Genomic DNA, 18,463 nt, shown 5'->3' with positions numbered 1-18,463 from the left:
GGGTGGCACTCATTAATCCAACGCCTCAGTTCAAGTAATTAAAAGATGAGCACTTTTACTGTGTGGTCACAGCAATCGCCTTTAAATCTCAAGAAGCGAAATACTTGTACGAATCATAACAATTTACATTCAGACAAACAAAGTTTCGAGCAAGATGTTCTGTCTTGCTAATTTATTGTTTTGTTTATTTTGATTGGAATTTTACACAATACTCATGAATATTTCATTTATAGAGCAGTGGCCAGCATTACGGTGAGATGAAACCCGGCAGAATCCAGGGGAAACCCATGAACATCTCCTGGGTGGCAAACAGGAAAAAAACTTGTCACTGAAACATCAACATTTCAAGTCTAAAAACACACAAATCCATCTTGGTGACCATGAAGTTCAATTTCATTTCATAAAACAGATACACTTCCTGTCACCTGATGAATGCTCGGAGCTGAAACATATCTTGTGAAACACAGGATTTCCTGCAAAAATAACGAAATTTTGACCTATCTCAAATGTTTTTTATCAAAAGTGTTCCTTCAAGCTGTCACGACCATATTTTAAGAGAAAAGATAACACTCGGTCAAATATATCGATAAAGTATCCCAAATAATGTTTATACAAGATACACTGTACTTTTATATCCTTGTTGCATAAATGAAATATCGCATTTCAAAGTAAGCAAACACTTAGTCAATCAAATGTTATCTTTTATAAACAATAAAGCTTGAGTTATTTCCACACGCTGAAAACGAATCCATTTCTGCTGACGACACACTGACACAATTTTCCATTTAAGCCAAATGAACGTGGAATACGAATGACACAACTTCACGTTTCAGGTTTCTCTAACATGGCACATCCCATGGCCTTATGAGAATTCCAGATTTAAAGTTGATTTACAAAGTTCGGATCTGTTAAACCCCTCTCTTCCAAAAAAAGTAAGGTTCTCGGTGTATTATTTGCTGTTGATTCTTTCTGTGTTGGGGTTATATACAAATGGCTCAGTGAGTTAGGTTGCAAAAGCCTCAGTGAGTTAGCTTGCAAATGGCTCAATGAGTTAGGTTACAAATGGCTCAGCAAGTTAGGTAACAAATGGTTCAATGAGTTAGGTTGCAAATGGCTCAGTGAGTTAGATTGCAAATGGCTCCCTGAGTAAAGCTGCAAATGGTTCAGTGAGTTAGGTTGCAAACGACTCAGCAAATTAGGTTGCAAATGGCTCAGTGAGTTAGGTTGAAAGTGACTCAGTGAGTTAGTTTGCAAATAACACAGTGAGTTAGTTTGCAAATAACACAGTGAGTTAGGTTACAAATGATTCAGTGAGTTAGTTTGCAAATGGCTCAGCGAGTCAGGTTGCAAATGGCTCAACAAGTTAGGTTGCAAATGGCTCAGTGTGTTAGGTTGAAAGTGGCTCTGAGTTAGGTTGCAAATGGTTCAGTGAGTTAGGTTGCAAATGGCTCAGCAAGGTTGGTTGCAAATGGCTCAATGAGTTACACTGAAAATGGCTTGGTGAGTTATGTTGCAAATTGTTCAGCAAGTTAGGTTGCAAATGGCTCAGTGATTAAGGCTGCAAATAGTTCAGTGAGATAGTTTGCAAATGACTCAGTGAGTTAGGCTGCAAATGGTTCAGTGAATTATATACAAGTGTTCATGCTTCACCATGTTGATATATTTACTAGTAATACACCACCAATCTAAGAGTGGGAAGGTCGGCCAGCAACCTACAGATGGTCACGGGTTACATCACCAACCAAAGACATGACCATGTACTTCTACACCTTAAACATGTTTTAATAAAACTTGGCTATAAATTAAAAAGTTCATTCATTGTCGTGTGGTGTCTTCTTTCCCACTTCCTTCATCGTCATATCTGTTGTACAAGAAGTCACGGATTTCTGAAATGCAACACAATAATCACAGATTTATTGGGCACTAAAGATAAGTGTGTAGCTCACACTATACCAGATACCTTTCACCAATTCATCTACATGTACCAAACCCCTCTACTCATTAGTTCATGCTTTCAACTTTCGTAAGAAATTTGTTGAATCCCAAAAATTTAGAAACCAAGCCTTTTCCGAATACACGTTGTCCATCAGATTGAACTGTCTGAATAATAGCTACATGTAGCTGTAGCCACAGTACTGTCGTGCCATGTTGTAGTGGCACATGTTGTATGATATATAAATCATTTAGTGATTAAAGATTGAAAATAAAAGTGCATTTCAACAGGTGAAACATTGGCTATATACTTTGATTTAAATGGACAGCTACCAAAACTCAAACACCATCTGAAATTTTACCACTTTGGAGTTTATATTCACCATGTCCATTAGTTTCTAATCAATACGTTTAGTGTTGGAAAACGTCAAACCCAAAACTAATTCAAGAAAATTCACTTAAGATATGGTCGAATAATTACAAAATATCGAGCAAAAAATTGAGCTCTTCAATGAACATTTCACAGTGCGAATGGCCACAGAGGCATCATCAACTTTTGCGCCATCAATCGAAAATGGCTGTTTGTGAAGTTCAGATGCTATCAAAGTGGACAAGTCAGTTATATTTTTCTTAATAATGAGGTGACATGAATTCAGAACTGCTTTAAAGGTCACGGGACACCTCTTTTTGTGGCGTACAATATGGGGACTTTGAAGACAGCGCAGGCAACAGCACCCAGTTCCAGGTCAGTGAATGTCACAATTCACAGTGGTTAATGTAGAAACTAAGCTGGGAACATGGCCACCTGATCTCAGAGGTAGATATCAGTTTGGTTTTGGATACCTTTCCAGTTAGTTACCCAAGTGATCAGATGGACACGATAAGATTGTACTTACCATCAAATGACTTTCTTTGAAAGTTTGGCACCAAAGTTTTCAGATAAAACCAGCGCTTCTGTAAATATTGTGGAGAAACAGACCTGGTGGTAAAAAAAAACCCATAAAATCAAAACTTCATTTTTTCATATTTATTCAATTAGTATTTTACACTGTACTCCACAATACTGTGATTCTCTGTCACAAAGTTGAGGAATGTTTAAAATTCGTTGCACTTGAACAGACAATAGGCCTGCCCTGAATTACTTCCCTTGTTACAGGACAGCCACCATGAGATTAGCTTTTGAGGCATGAAACTGCCAGAAGTGGGACAACATAATGAGATATATGGATAACAACTTGTGTTTATTTGGAAGCGACGTTTTGGTATAGATACTAAAACCGTTATCAAGCATAATGAACAACCATGGCAACTCTACTTATATAAGCGCATAAGTGAATAGTGTCAACACATAGAGGTAAAGGATTAAGGGATTACAGTAGCTTTTGGTGGGCAGGGGGTTGAGGGACGACGTTTTCCCGAAGCTGATAGGAAATCCTTGATGGTCCAGTTGCAGGTGAAAACTGTATCCATGTTAACCATTTCTAAAAGGCGTCCGACTTGGTAGCTGGTTTTGCCAGTATAGGGAATGGTAATTCTGATCGGTGCCGGGTCTCTGAATGGGCGTTGCTGTGTGCTGGATAATTTTAGGGTTTGTTAAATGATCTTGTTGGTTAGTTTTGTGGGGTAGTCGTTATGGTCAGTGAAGACAGATTTGAGGTAAGTTATCTCCGCTTTCAAGCTTTGCTGGGTGGAAGATAGGTTTTTTGCTCTACGGACTGGTGTTGAGATGATACCAGTTTTTATTCCCCTGGGATGTTTGGATTTGAAGTTGATGTACTGGTCGGTGTAAGTGGGTTTCTGGTAAACGCATGTTTGAAGTTTGCCACGGTCATTGTCTTTGGTAACTAGGACATCTAAGAAGGGCAACCTCTGGTTCTGTTCTTTTTCCATGGTAAATTTTATCCGGCTGTGTTGTTTGTTGAGATGGTCTAGGAGCTATGTTGGATCGTCATTCGGTCGGAATGTGACAAAGATGTCGCCAACTTTCCCGATCCAACAAAGGGAGGTTACTGGGGCTGTTTGTAGAGCTCTATTTTCCAGGTGAGTCACAGCTCCTATTTTACCATTACCATTCCCTATACTGGCAAAACCAGCTACCAAGTAAAACGCCTTTTAGAAATGGTTAACATGGATACAGCATCCGGACCATCAAGGGTTACCTATCAGCTTCAGGAAAAAGCCCTCCCTCAACCTCCCGCCCACAAAAAGCCTGTATTTAACCAAATTCAGTGCTCCTGCAACCACCCCTATATTGGAGAGACCTCACGACTATTACCGCACAGAACCAAAGAACATCAGAACTCAGTAAGAGTTTTTGATTCCAAATCTGCCATCTCCGACCACATCAAATCTAATCCCCAACACAAAATTGACTGGTCTAACATCAGGACACTGGAGACGAACATCACCAACACCACAACAAGGAAGCTAACGGAAGCTGATTAAATCCACAGGTCAACCATGGCCATGGCCTACTAATCCCCACTGTGAACTGTGAACTAATCTCAGAAGTGACAGATCGAGGCACCCACTGATCTTCAGCCCACATCTACCATTGTTCTTTTTTCTATTGTAATCCCGTAATCCTTCGCCTCTATGTGTTGACACTATTCACTTATGCGCTTATATAAGTAGAGTTGCCATGGTTGTTCATTATGCTTGATAACAGTTTTATTATCGCTTCCAAATAAACACAAGCTGTTATCCATATATCTTGTTCTGTTATCCAACTCAACTTCAAAATGCCTCTCTAAGATGAGAAGTGGGATCTTGTTCATTAAAGCATGCAATATGTAGGTTGTGCCAAGACAATGACAAATATTTTCTAAACAACAAAATGTAAAAAAAGCCATTATATCAGTCATAGAAATGTCAGGACATATTAAATGAAGTAAATGTTTTTCAGCGTAAGAGTTTATCAAACCGGTTTAAGGTATTTAACTAGGGCCAGAAGTTTAAAACCATCTAAGAATGGATTCAAAAATATATAAGGCTTATTCTAGGCTTTCCAAATAAATTAACAAAATTAAAATCTGTCTTAAAACTAAGTCTTCAAATAGTTTATGCCGCTTTAACTCTAAAACTTGCCAATCACCATTCTCTGAGGTCCCACCTAACCAGAGCTTACTCCTAAAAAAACACCTTTTTAATGACAGAGTGACCTAAAGGGAGGTAATACTGTATAGCCCCATTAAGTATGCTGTGCTGGCTTCTTCAAGCCGACAGTATCGACAACTTTCATCCAAACAGTGCTAAACATTTCACTTGGGTTTATTTATTTATTTGATTAGTGTTTCACGACATACTCAAGATTATTTCACTTATATGACGGCGAACAGCATTGTGGTTCATTTCTCTTGGAAGTTCATCAGATTTTCAGGTAGCTACACCTGAAAGTAGTCCAGAGGTTTGTCAGGTACCTAGCACGGCTGGTGGTTTATTGCTCGCTATATTGTTCAAACTTGATCAAGTGAACATGTCATGAATATGGAGTTAAGATGTTTGTCTTCTTACTGCCACAGTTCTTGGTTAGACTAATAGGATTGACAGACTAATCCTTCAACCTTTTCAACCGCCTTTGCAACCAATATTTTGAAACATTCTGAGACAACCACCCTAAAGGACTTTAGGATTTCAACCATGACTAACCTGCTCAGCTTAATTATTTCTGAGAGATTTATTGGTTGTAGAAAGATGCTTTCAGGTTTGTTTAGAAGTTAGAATGATATTCTGCTAGAAACATGTTTCAGCATCAAAAATAATATTTTGTAACATTTATTTGCCTCTAAAAATTCACTTTTCTGGGCAAAAGTTTAGGTCATTCAAGGTATGTGGTGTAGAGAAATAAAATGTATAGTTATACAAAGCTTGCAATCTTTAATGACTCACAGAAATCATTTCTACATTGTAACATCATTTTCAATATAATCCTATGTGTAAATTCTACTGAAAAAAGTGTTATTAAAAGCAATGTTCACAACCAGTATTACATTATACCTAAGGTTTAACCATTTCATATTGGATGGATTACACTTTACATCTGTAAGGCTTAAAGTTTCCATTCACTTTATTTCTTATTCTAAATAAATACTCATGTATCTGTGGATTATTATACATGAGCAGATATTATTTTCCAAATCTTGTAATTAAATGTAAATAATCTTGTCGAGGAAAACCCCTCGTGGCCACTGTCTGTGGGCAATCCTCTATATATAAATAAATAAAGCTCTATATTAAATATAAAGAATTTATCTCTAGACATATGTTATGTGAATGCGTCTAAGTCGAGAACTTACTTGTCAAACATAAGATGAAGAGCATCCCAGTCTATTTCTGACTCTTCAAAGATTGGCATGACATAAATCCTGAAACATGGCAGAACATATGCTTCATTTCTTTCAGTCCTTTGGGAGCGGTAGATTCAGGATCAATCCTGGGTTGAGTCACACCTAAGACTTTAAAAAGAGGAAGTTGTAACTTCCTCGCTTGGTGTTCAGCATGAAGAGGATAGTGCAACGACTGGTTGACCCCTATCAGTATAATGGCTCGGGCAGGGCGGCTTACTTGCCTTCGGTAAGTCGCCTCAGTGAAGCAGCACTAGATAACAGAGCGGTGGAAATCCGTCCTGCAACAAGGAGGTACATTACATGCACGCCAAAATAAAATCCAAATTTTAAGTTATATGGCCCAAATATAAGCTCTAATATTGTATTCCAAATTGTGACTTAAGTCAAAATTTATAACCTTGTTTTTGATCATGGAAGTCAAAATTTTTGACACATCTGTAAGATAGATGAGGTAGTCCAAATTTTAACTTATAGGGCCAAAATATAAAATCTAATACCGTATTCCAAATTGTGACTTACACTTAAGTCAAAAATGGGTTTGTGGAATTGGACTGTGTGCAGTTATTAAACTATGCTTACTTCTCTACGAGTTTTTTTCTGTCACATGACCGCCACTGCTGTCGATATCCCTCGTTATTAACCGTCCACGCCATCTTTTTCCACCTATAGCACATAGAGCACAAAGACAATACACATTCTGTCTGTATAAACGTCATCACCAGTCATGTACTGTATATAAAATGGGGCCCTCTGTAACCAAGACGCTTAGCATGCCTGCGCGGCGCAAATACCCAGGAGGCTCCCACTAATGCGGACGCTGTGAGTTCAAGAGAGGCTTCCTCTCCCGCACTACGTGGGGACGTCTGCCAGCAACCTGCGGATAGTCATGGGTTTTCCCCGGTTTCCTTCTCCCATAATGCTGGCTGTCGTCGTATAAGTGAAATATTCTTGAGTACGGTGTAAAACACCAATCAAATAAATAAATAAATATATAAAATGACCTAAAACCTCACCCAAAAAATTGCATTTCTACACGTCATAAAACCTTACTTATGGTGCTGAACATTACACTAATTGGTTATCAGAAATGCTTTTTTAAGGCTAATAAAGCTCTTAACACTTCAACCAGACACTGTAACACCAAAAACATCACCACTCCTCTCCCGCAACCCACCATGACTAACTTTACTTCCTCACAGCAAACTGAAAAGGCATAGAATTGACACTTACCAATGCTCTCGGCACTGAGGAGCTGACCTGGTAGGCACATGACCAGCCACCTGTTGCCATGGTATCTGGTGATACAGATGTGTGACATCAGCTGACCCCATTACTGCTCTGATAGCATCCAACAGCTGGATCTCTTCCTCTGTACTCCAATACCCTGTTGTTAAAGTTACTCTGATAGGGTAAAACTTTTAACATCAACAATGCCGGGCATTGACACCCTGCTTTGAATGAATGGAACTACATGAAGCAGAATTAAGTAAACTGTCAGCAAATGTCTCTCTTTCTGAGACAGCAATGCCAGTCGGTCATTCATTACACGATCGTCAACTCTATTCAATTTTTTTTTTTCGCTCTTTTCTGTGTTTCCTGTTCACATTTTGACAGAGACAATTTTCAGCCAAACTTCGTTACTCCTCACAGTGCATCCACATACTCTACTCTCGTCTATACCCTACAGTTTAGCTTCCACTGAGCAACCTTCCAATTCACTTCAAAACCAAGACTGAAAACTTCAATTTGCCGGCACACTTTCACTTATGAACATAAGCTTAGAAACTTAGGAACACCAGTAAGAGCCGACACCCTTCACATTATTGGTGAATGCAGAGGAAAAAATAAATTCCACCCTACATTCAAAACACTAGTATTCAATGACTTGAAAAGATTTATTTATTTGTTTCTGGCTGGAGATTAAAAGGCCGTGCCCAAAAAGATTTCAGGCGTATGACCATGGTCAAGTTTGCAGATGGAGGAATCAGGAAACAGATAAGTGGACCGCCAAGGCCACCAAAACAGCGGTCAGCAAACGGATAAGTGGACCACCAAGGCCACCAAAACAGAGGTCAGGAAACGAATAAGTGGACCACCAGGCCGCCAAAACAGCGCTCAGCAAACGGATAAGTGGACCACCAAGGCCACCAAAACAGCGGTCAGCAAACGGATAAGTGGACCACCAAGGCCACCAAAACAGTGGTCAGCAAACGGATAAGTGGACCACCAAGGCCACCAAAACAGTGGTCAGCAAATGGATAAGTGGACCATCAAGGCCACCAAAACAGTGGTCAGCAAACGGATAAGTGGACCACCAAGGCCACCAAAACAGTGGTCAGCAAACGGATAAGTGGACCACCAAGGCCGCCAAAACAGCGGTCAGCAAACGGATAAGTGGACCACCAAGGCCACCAAAACAGTGGTCAGCAAATGGATAAGTGGACCATCAAGGCCACCAAAACAGTGGTCAGCAAACGGATAAGTGGACCACCAAGGCCACCAAAACAGAGGTCAAACAGTTGACAAAAAATCCATATCTTCAGATCAAATCAAATTTTCTGTGCTTAAGTAGTACAGCTCAAATTATAGTGCCTGTCAATAAATGTCAGATTTGTACCCGTACCATTTAGAGTGTTAAAATTATATTAATATCATACATTATTATGTCACCTGGTTTACAAATTTCGGGAACTTTATTACTGGTTTTGAAGGGTAACATGTGCACAGACGAAGCTGACATTTTATGGAAAATGATTACTTGGTGTATTTGAAAATAATAGCAAAAATTTGATTGAATTTTATTTTTACAATTGATTGTAAATTTTTTCCAAAAATCTCCTGGTTACCACCTTTAATGGGGGTACTTTTTTCCAGAGCCATTTTGATTTGGCCTAAACTAAACCAACCTTTGTCCTGTTGTAAAGCTGGAGTACAAATTGTCCTCGAAAAGGCAGAAATTTGTTTATTTATTTATTTGATTAGTGTTTTAATTCGTACTCAAGAATATGTCACGTATATGACAGAGGCCAGCACTATGGTGAGAGGAAACTGGTCAGAACCCGGAGGAAACCCACGACAATCTGCAGGTTGCTGATGGGCCTTCCCACGTACGGCCGGACAGGCCAGAAAAGAGCTGAACTCGAACTCATAGAGACTGCATTGATGAGCCGCTCCTGGGTTATTGTGCCATGCTGGCATGCTAATCTCCTCGGTCAAAGGCAGGAATGAACAATGGACAATACAGCCTTAGTACTTTAGGTTCAAAGGTTTTTCCATGGTGAATGAGAATTAATAGTTAGAAAGCAGATATTGCGTGAGAAGGTTTCATACCAGCCCGTGTACTGTTAACTCTTCTACGATGCATGTCAAACAACGATGAACCAGTCCTATCCATCAGTTTGCCAATCTGCGTCCACTTGTTACCATGCTCCTGACGCAGACGTTTTAACCTTCGGAAATCCTCCTCCGTGTAACTTGAGAAAACAAACAATTCGACAGCATATCACTTGCATTATAATTTATACAAGCAAAATTCAAAGGTAATACACAGAATTATGAATTCCCCTCTTTGTGTCAGAGTTCCTTCTCCCACAAACCTGTCACCACTTTTATAAGTGAAAAATTCTTGAGTATGGCGCTAAAAAAAAATCAAATAAGTATTTATTTATTTATGTGATTGATGTTTGACGCCATACTCAAAGAATATTTCACTTATACTTCAACGGCCAGCATTATGGTGGGAGGAAACTGGGCAGAGCATGCCACAACCATCCGCAGGTTGCTGACAGATCTTCCCACGTACGGCTCGAGAGGAAGCCAAATATCAAAAAAAGTGAATATCCTAAACCATAAATTTCGTCCACAACTAATTTACCCATTTTTCCTCATTCTCAGAGTTCTATTGATTTTAGGAAGGTGCTTTGAGGTTTGCTTGGAGCATACGATGATATTCTACTAGAAGATTCAGCACCAAAAATAAGATTTTGTGACATTTATTTGCCTTTGAACATGTATTTTTATGGGCGAAACTTTAGGTCATGTAAGGCAAATCAAATTTGCTTAAATAACACGTGTAGATAGATAATGCAAGTTGCAACCTAGGAATTCATAAAAGTAATTTTTAATTTAAAGTGTTACACCAAAGTGAGAGTTACCTGCCCTTGTTCAGCTTATGAAACATTCGCCTTGCTCTGATGTAACAGCTGTATGTTGATCTGTTTAACCCCCGAGCTGAAAAACGACAGAAGACAGCTCTTTCATATTTCAATGATGCAGAGAAATGTCCCTTTTCTTCACAAAACAGTAGGGTAACTCTGCTTATTTTAACGTGGCTATGCATGGTATAGATATGTATGTATGTCTGCTTTCGGTTTTACGGCGTACTTAAAAGAAAAGACAATAGTAATTTAACCTTAACTATTTTGCCATAAATGGCTCCAGTCATTTTGTTCTCGCATGCTTGATAACTCTACACTTCGGTTATTAATATGGAATTCTTACGAGGCCATGGGATGCACCAATTTAGAGAAAGCGGACACATGACATCACGTCATCCATGCCTTACACTCATATGGTTAACAGGCCAAACAGGGTTCGGGTGACGTCAGGGTAAATGGCTAGATTTCTTGATGTAACGAGCTTATATAAGCAAGTACCATCACCAAGACACAGTCACTGATACGGCTGTGGATAATGGGAGAGATTTATTTTTACATTTCATGGCTCTTTTATCTGTGATTCACAAGATTATTTACCAGTGCAATGCCAGAGAGGGTGGTCATGTCCGTCTACATGTATGAGTGGTACCATAGTGACTATGTCTGTAGTACTGATTGCTATGGTAATACCTCATGTATCTCATATTCTAACTTAGTGCCATACAGGAATCTTTCTTGATAAACCTCATATACTAACCTTGTGTCACACAGAGAGATTTCTTGATGTACCTCATATTCTATCTTAGTGCCATACAGGAGGCTTTCTTGGTGTACCTAATACACTAACCTAGTGCCATACAGGAGGCTTTCTTGATAAACCTCATATACTAACCTAGTGTCACACAGAGAGATTTCAAGATGTACCTCATATACTAGCCTAGTGCCATATAAAAGGCTTTCTTGATGTACCTCATATTCTAACCTATTGCTATACAGGAGGCTTTCTTGGTGTACCTAATACACTAACCTAGTGCCATACAGGAGGCTTTCTTGATAAACCTCATATTCTAACCTTGTGTCACACAGAGAGATTTCAAGATGTACCTCATATACTAGCCTAGTACCATATAAAAGGCTTTCTTGATGTACCTCATATTCTAGCCTATTGCTATACAGGCGGCTTTCTTGATAAACCTCATATTCTAACCTTGTGTCGCACAGAGAGATTTCTTGATGACCTCATATACTAGCCCTAGTGCCATAAAGAAGGCTTTCTTGATGTACCTCATATTCTAACCTAGTGCCATACAGGAGGCTTTCTTGAAAAACCTTATATACTAACCTGGTGTCACACAGAGAGATTTCTTGACCTACCTCATATACTAGCCTCGTGCCATATAGAAGGCTTTCTTGATGTACTCATATTCATATTCTAACCTAGTATCATATAGGAGGCTGTCAAGTACCTCATATACTAACCTAATGCCTTACAGAAGGCTTTCTTGATAAATCTCATATGCTACCCTAGTGTCATATAGAGGGATTATGTGATATACCTCATATACTAATCTAGCGCCATACTGAAGGTTTTCTTGAGGTACCAACCTCATACACTAACCTCATGCCATACAGGAGATTTTTGTGATGTACCTCAAATACTAACCTAGTGCCATACATAAGGCTTTCCCGATGTACCAACCTGATATACCAACCTAGCGCCATACCAAAAGCTTTCTTGATGTACCTCATATATTCACCTAGTGCATTATAGAAGGCTTTCTTGTACCTCAGATACTAACCTAATGCCATACAGAAGGCTTTCTTGATGTACCAACCTCATACATGTAAATTAACCCTTCTTGACATACATACTACTGCATTAAATATGTTAGAAAGAAGTTAACTAGATGTATCTCACAGACTGAACCAGTACCCAACACAAGGAAATTTCCTATTAACATTTCACATGTTGACATAGTGCCCTACAGAAGGAAGTTTCCTATAGATATTTCACAAACTGACATAGTGCCCTACAGAAGGAAGTTTCCTATAGATATTTCACAAACTGACACAGTGCCTGCCAGAAGGAAGTTTCCTATAGATATTTCACAAACGGACAGTGCACTACAAATGTAGTTTCCCATAGATATTTCACACACTGACATAGTGCCCTACAGAAGGAAGTTTCCTATAGATATTTCACAAACTGACATAGTGCCCGCCAGAAGAAAGTTTCCTATAGATATTTCACAAACTGACACAGTGCCTGCCAGAAGGAAGTTTCCTATAGATATTTCACAAACGGACAGTGCACTACAAATGTAGTTTCCCATAGATATTTCACACACTGACATAGTGCCCTACAGAAGGAAGTTTCCTATAGATATTTCACAAACTGACATAGTGCCCGCCAGAAGAAAGTTTCCTATAGATATTTCACAAACTGACACAGTGCCCACCAGAAGAAAGTTTCCTATAGATATTTCACAAACTGACATAGTGCCCGCCGGAAGAAAGTTTCCTATAGATATTTCACAAAATGACATAGTCCCCAACAGAAGGAAGTTTCATGTAAACATCTCGCATCCTGATTAAGTGCCCTGGAGAAGATAGTTACCAAGACATGCTAGATGAATCTCACATACTGACCTAGTGCCCTGTGGAAGAAAGTTGAATGCAAACTTCTCATAACAGCACTTTACAGAAGGAAGTTACCCAGATATACTGACCTAGTGCCCTGCAGAAGAAAGTTGAATGCAAACTTCTCATAACAGCACTTTACAGAAGGAAGTTACCCAGATATACTGACCTAGTGCCCTGCAGAAGAAAGTTGAATGCAAACTTCTCATAACAGCACTTTACAGAAGGAAGTTACCCGGATATACTGACCTAGTGCCCTGCAGAAGAAAGTTGAATGCAAACTTCTCATAGCAGCACTTTACAGAAGGAAGTTACCCAGATATACTGACCTAGTGCCCTGCAGAAGAAAGTTGAATGCAAACTTCTCGTAGCAGCACTTTACAGAAGGAAGTTACCCAGATATACTGACCTAGTGCCCTGCAGAAGAAAGTTGAATGCAAACTTCTCATAGCAGCACTTTACAGAAGGAAGTTACCCAGATATACTGACCTAGTGCCCTGCAGAAGAAAGTTGAATGCAAACTTCTCATAGCAGCACTTTACAGAAGGAAGTTACCCAGATATACTGACCTAGTGCCCTGCAGAAGAAAGTTGAATGCAAACTTCTCATAACAGCACTTTACAGAAGGAAATTACCCAGATATACCTCACATACTGACCTAGTGCTTTGTAGAAAGAAGTTTCCTGAATGTATGTCTTCAGAAACATTTGTTGATCTCTGTCCCCTGATGATTTTCGAGTTAGCAAGCTGTAAGGGTTTGATACTGGATGGTTCTGAAACATAAAATGGAAACCTGAAACATGAATGGACCTAGGCGATTCCTTGGACTTAGTGATTAACACAGTTTTTAATAAACTTGTGGGCTTCTTGGACTGCTTAAAGTTTTGAGAAAGTGGGCGTCTGACTACTTGATTCACAAAGTTCTGAATAAGTGGGCCTCTCTGACAACTTGATTCACAAAGTTCTGATAAAGTGGGCCACTCTGACAACTTGATGCACAAAGTTCTGATAAAGTGGGCCTCTCTGACAACTTGATTCACAAAGTTCTGATAAAGTGGGCCTCTCTGACAACTTGATTCACAAAGTTCTGATAAAGTGGGCCTCTCTGATAACATGATTCAATCACAAAGTTCTGATAAACAATGTTTTGAGACATTGGGTATCCCATAGGACTTGCTTCACAAAGTTATGAAGAAGTAGGCCTCTCTGACAATTTGATTCCTCCAGTTGTGAGAATATCCAATTCAAATCGGCTTAAGAAAGTGAGCTTCTCTGACTAGTTCAATCAGAAATTCAGGCCGGTCACAAACCTTGATTATTTCCTCCCAGTTTGATTTCAACCTCTCATTCTCTATGGCTGTCCACCTGCCTGTGCGAAGGTGAATACCTTTGAAAAAATAAGATCAGAACACAAACTGTGTTGTACATTGTATTGTAGATTAGATTTAATTTCTGTATTTCACCTGAAGTTTAGCTTTTCAAAAACGACACAATCAAAAAAAAAATATATTAATCATTTATTTCTTTTAACACCAGCTTTGGCAAGTTAATGACAAACTTTTGCACACATGACATACAGGTATGCACACGTGGTCTTGAACGTAAGACTGCACAAATTGGATATGTAAGAACAAACTTCGCCTTATATCCCCACCCACTGTTTATATAAGAAAACAAATGCAGCTTGTATCGACAGTTGCTGGTATATAAGAAAATAATTTGAGCTTCCACAGGTGCAGGGTATATACCGGCTGCCTTGAAGGTGGAGAAAACATAAAAAAATACATTAAAGTTCAGATGAAAGAGTGTGAAAAATTAGTTGTAAATGTGGTCTTCAATATTTATTTCCATTTTTCTTGCGAGAGAAAAAGACACATGAAAATAATTATTGTATGGTGGGTATTTGGGACCACCTTTTGGTATATATAGTCTTTGTGTAACAGTGATATAAATGAGAATGTAACAAAGGTTTATAAATATATTTGCACGAGAATTTGGTCTTTTCAGCTTACCAATGTGTTAAACCTGGATTTTTAATATTTATACACAAATTCTTAACATATTCATTAATTTTATTAAAATTCAGATTAAATTCATATGCTTGGATATAAACAACAAATATACAGTCAAATTTATTAAGCATGCATCACATCCTGGATATAAACAACAAATATACAGTCAAATTTATTAAGCATGCATCACATCCTCATTTAAAACATTATTATGTAAGAACAATAAATATCAAAAGGTGGCCCCAAATACCCACTGTACAAAACTATTTTCAAACACCCTTTTCTCCAGAAGAAAAATCCTAAAAAGAATTAAACACCATATTTGGAAAATATGTTTTGGTGCTCTTTCATCTGATTTTAGCATCACTGTTATGTTTTCTTCTCCTTTAAGAAAACACGTAATCGTGATTTCCTTTAAAGGAACCAACACCTGGTGTGTCTAAAGAACATCAGCAATTCTAATCACAAAACCTTGATTTACTTTTTCATGTAACAAGTTTCCATTTAATTCACTTGGTGATGGCCACCCTAGGGTTAGCCAAGTGACCCGTCCAGCCGCCCAAGATGACGAGTGAAACAGAAAACTAGTGCAATTTGGACACCCTGTTTTCAGCACTTTTATCATGGGAGCGATAGGATAACATGAAATTTGGACACTATGCTCAAACAAAATGGGCTCAAAAAAGGATAGTTTGGACACCATTTATCACATTTCTGGCTAACCCTGTTATAGCCGGATTACATGAGCTTGCCCTGAACATGTTGAAGGAATTGAACATATCTTCAATCTAAACATGTCAAATAGCCTATGCCAGAGATTTTTGGCAAGAAATGTCCACATTCACTAGTCAAATACTTTTCTTGTATTTACATGAAATAAGAATAGCTGAAATTATTGTCTTTCAGCAAAAATCAGACTCCTACCTGTGCTATTTAGGGACTTAACTTAATTAAGTTAGAAAAAGTTAAAATTCGACTTGCTTAATACATTTTAGGAACTCTTATTCACTGATTTTGAACGGTAATGGGTGCACAAGTGAAGGCTGATACTTTGTGAAAGGTAATTACTTGGGCTATTCTAAAATAATATCAAAACTTGGATTTGATTTGCGCTGATCCATATTTTGCCAAAAACCTCCCTTACAATCACTTTAAATAATGCTGATATTTCCGAAAATCTTACACAGGACGGAAGGCCATCAATTGGTCTGTAATCTACCCATAGTCCATCATGGTCCATGGTTGCTTGCTATGTGATATAGGTACATGTACCATGCTACTCACATGACCTTGAGTTACATTGACTGACCTTGATCCTGAAGCTTTGCCCTCAGGAGTTTCTCTGCCTTTCCCTTACCATCCACAGTATTCACGCTGTGAATGACGAGGTCCGCCTCGGGAGACACAAACAAATCTGTTTTCTTCACAAGAACTTCCTGGCTACTCCCTGAAGCTTCCTGGTTGTGAAAAACTAAAAATAATATAAATAAAAGAAAACAAGAAATAAGATGCCTGAATAAATCAAGTGATAGGCGTGTTGTACCACATTATCACTAGATCCAGGCGTGTTGTACCACATTATAACTGGATCCAGGAGTGTTGTACCACATTATAACTGGATCCAGGAATTTTTGTACAGTCCTTATTTGAATTTTTGGAAAAGTTGTGAACATCGCAGTGAGGTAAAATGGGGTGGGGTTGGGGTAGGATTGAGGGGGGGGGGGTGTTGTTCTGGGTCCAGAGGCCACAGAATTTGTGGATGCTTGGAAATGCCTTCTCAAGGATTTTAAGCTATTTCTTCACATATAACTTCATATGATGTATATCACCGACATCTAAAAGGTATCAATCACTGCACATTGACATTTTTTGGAAAATTAAAATATTCAGACTGAAAACAAGTGAAGCATGAGATGCACTCACTATCAACAAAACCTGATGACAAGCATATGTAGTAAAACCTAACACCCAGTCATGGCTTCCCAACATGCCCAAACCCTGATTTATGTTAGATATGCATATAAAACTTTCTCACACAACACATCTTACAACTATTTATGTGCCACATAATCAGCAGACACCCAATAAATATCTAACAGTATTATATCTACCAAAGTGATCAACAGCTTGTGAATACTGCCCATCCTTCCATGCACTAACCTCTGGCATCTCCATCATTCATCTGCTCACCAGTGACTTGTCCATCGCTCATCTGCTCACCACTGACTTGTATTTGACTTGTCTGCTTGCCACTGATTTGTCCATCGCTTATCCGCTCACCACTGACTCCTATACGACTAGTCTGCTCACCACTGACTTGTCCATGACTCATCGGCTCACCACTGACTCGTCCATGACTCATCTGCTCACCACTGACTTTTCTATCGCTCACCAGCCCATCACTTCCCATCCTCCTTTTCTTCTTTTTACTTTTCTTTACACAGTAGCTCTCTCTCTTTCCAGACAGAAGAGTTGTGTTTGTATCATCTATAGACGTGTGCACATCACAGCTTTCTGCATTCTCCACTATTTCTTGTTTGATTTGTTGTACTTCACGATTCTTTTCCGACTTGTGTGAAAACTCTGATGGCGTCTCCCTTGATACATGATGTTGACTGGTTGACTGTGGTTCTACAGGCAGATGGCTGGTTGACTGTGTTTGTATATGCATGTTATGGACTGATTTTTTCTTGTGAGGACAAGTTGATTTAGACTGATCACTCCCAAAGGTTTCTTCAGTCTCTGTAGCACTCTTACTGTGTTTGCGTTTCTTGTGCTTTTTCTTTGGTGATTTTGTCTGGTCACTTCCATGAGGGTCACATTTGATCGAGCCAATATCAGGTTCATTAACTGGATGTATTTCATTTATGTATTCCCTATCTGCAGTACTAATCTCTTTATACTTTTTACCGTACTTTTCCTTGGGAGAACTACCTCTCCTTTCAGCTAATATGAGTTCATTTCCTTTTTCACTATCGTATCCAAATTTAATGTCTACTTTCTTTTTTGATTTCATCTTTCCACCTTTTCACGTCCAAAACAAAAGGGTCGCTCAGTGTTAAAGCATTGGGGAAAAGGTCACTTTTTGCCACTTTGCTAGCGACTAGTAAGGCCTAGTTGTACAAAATAACATCACAAAAGCTCCGTAGAAATACTCACATTATCTGGAAAGCTGATAATTATACAAATCCAACGGATACAGGAGTGCTGACAACGATTCAAAAATAGGCATTTTCCTATGCAATAACGTTGGAAGGACCGTTTTCTTCACCCTTGCCTTTTGTTACTAAGGAAATCACGTGGTCTCTAGCTTCTGGTCCATCTAACTGAATTGTCACTGTGTATGAAATGTGTCAGGGCATCTTCAACTACATCA

The 18,463-nt window shown here is 38.9% G+C and overlaps 1 protein-coding gene across 1 annotated transcript; it reads right to left on the bottom strand.

Moving 5' to 3' along the window:
* Positions 1-167: 167 nt before the first annotated feature.
* On the bottom strand, positions 168-18,103 carry LOC135480812 (cyclin-D-binding Myb-like transcription factor 1). The gene is made up of 11 exons (XM_064760738.1): positions 17,248-18,103; positions 16,397-16,558; positions 14,386-14,462; positions 13,734-13,848; positions 10,433-10,508; positions 9,609-9,751; positions 7,509-7,662; positions 6,858-6,941; positions 6,228-6,296; positions 2,829-2,911; positions 168-1,886 (listed from the first exon to the last, which is right to left on the bottom strand). The coding sequence occupies exons 1-11, from the start codon at positions 18,101-18,103 to the stop codon at positions 1,816-1,818; spliced, it is 1,890 nt and encodes a 629-aa protein (XP_064616808.1). The 3' UTR covers positions 168-1,815.
* Between the last annotated feature and the right edge of the window lie 360 nt (positions 18,104-18,463).

This window comes from Liolophura sinensis, chromosome 13 (assembly GCF_032854445.1).
Source record: "Liolophura sinensis isolate JHLJ2023 chromosome 13, CUHK_Ljap_v2, whole genome shotgun sequence".
NCBI classification, from domain to species: domain Eukaryota; kingdom Metazoa; phylum Mollusca; class Polyplacophora; order Chitonida; family Chitonidae; genus Liolophura; species Liolophura sinensis.
Note: the sequence above shows the minus strand (reverse complement) of the source record. Positions and strands in the feature narration are given on the sequence as shown.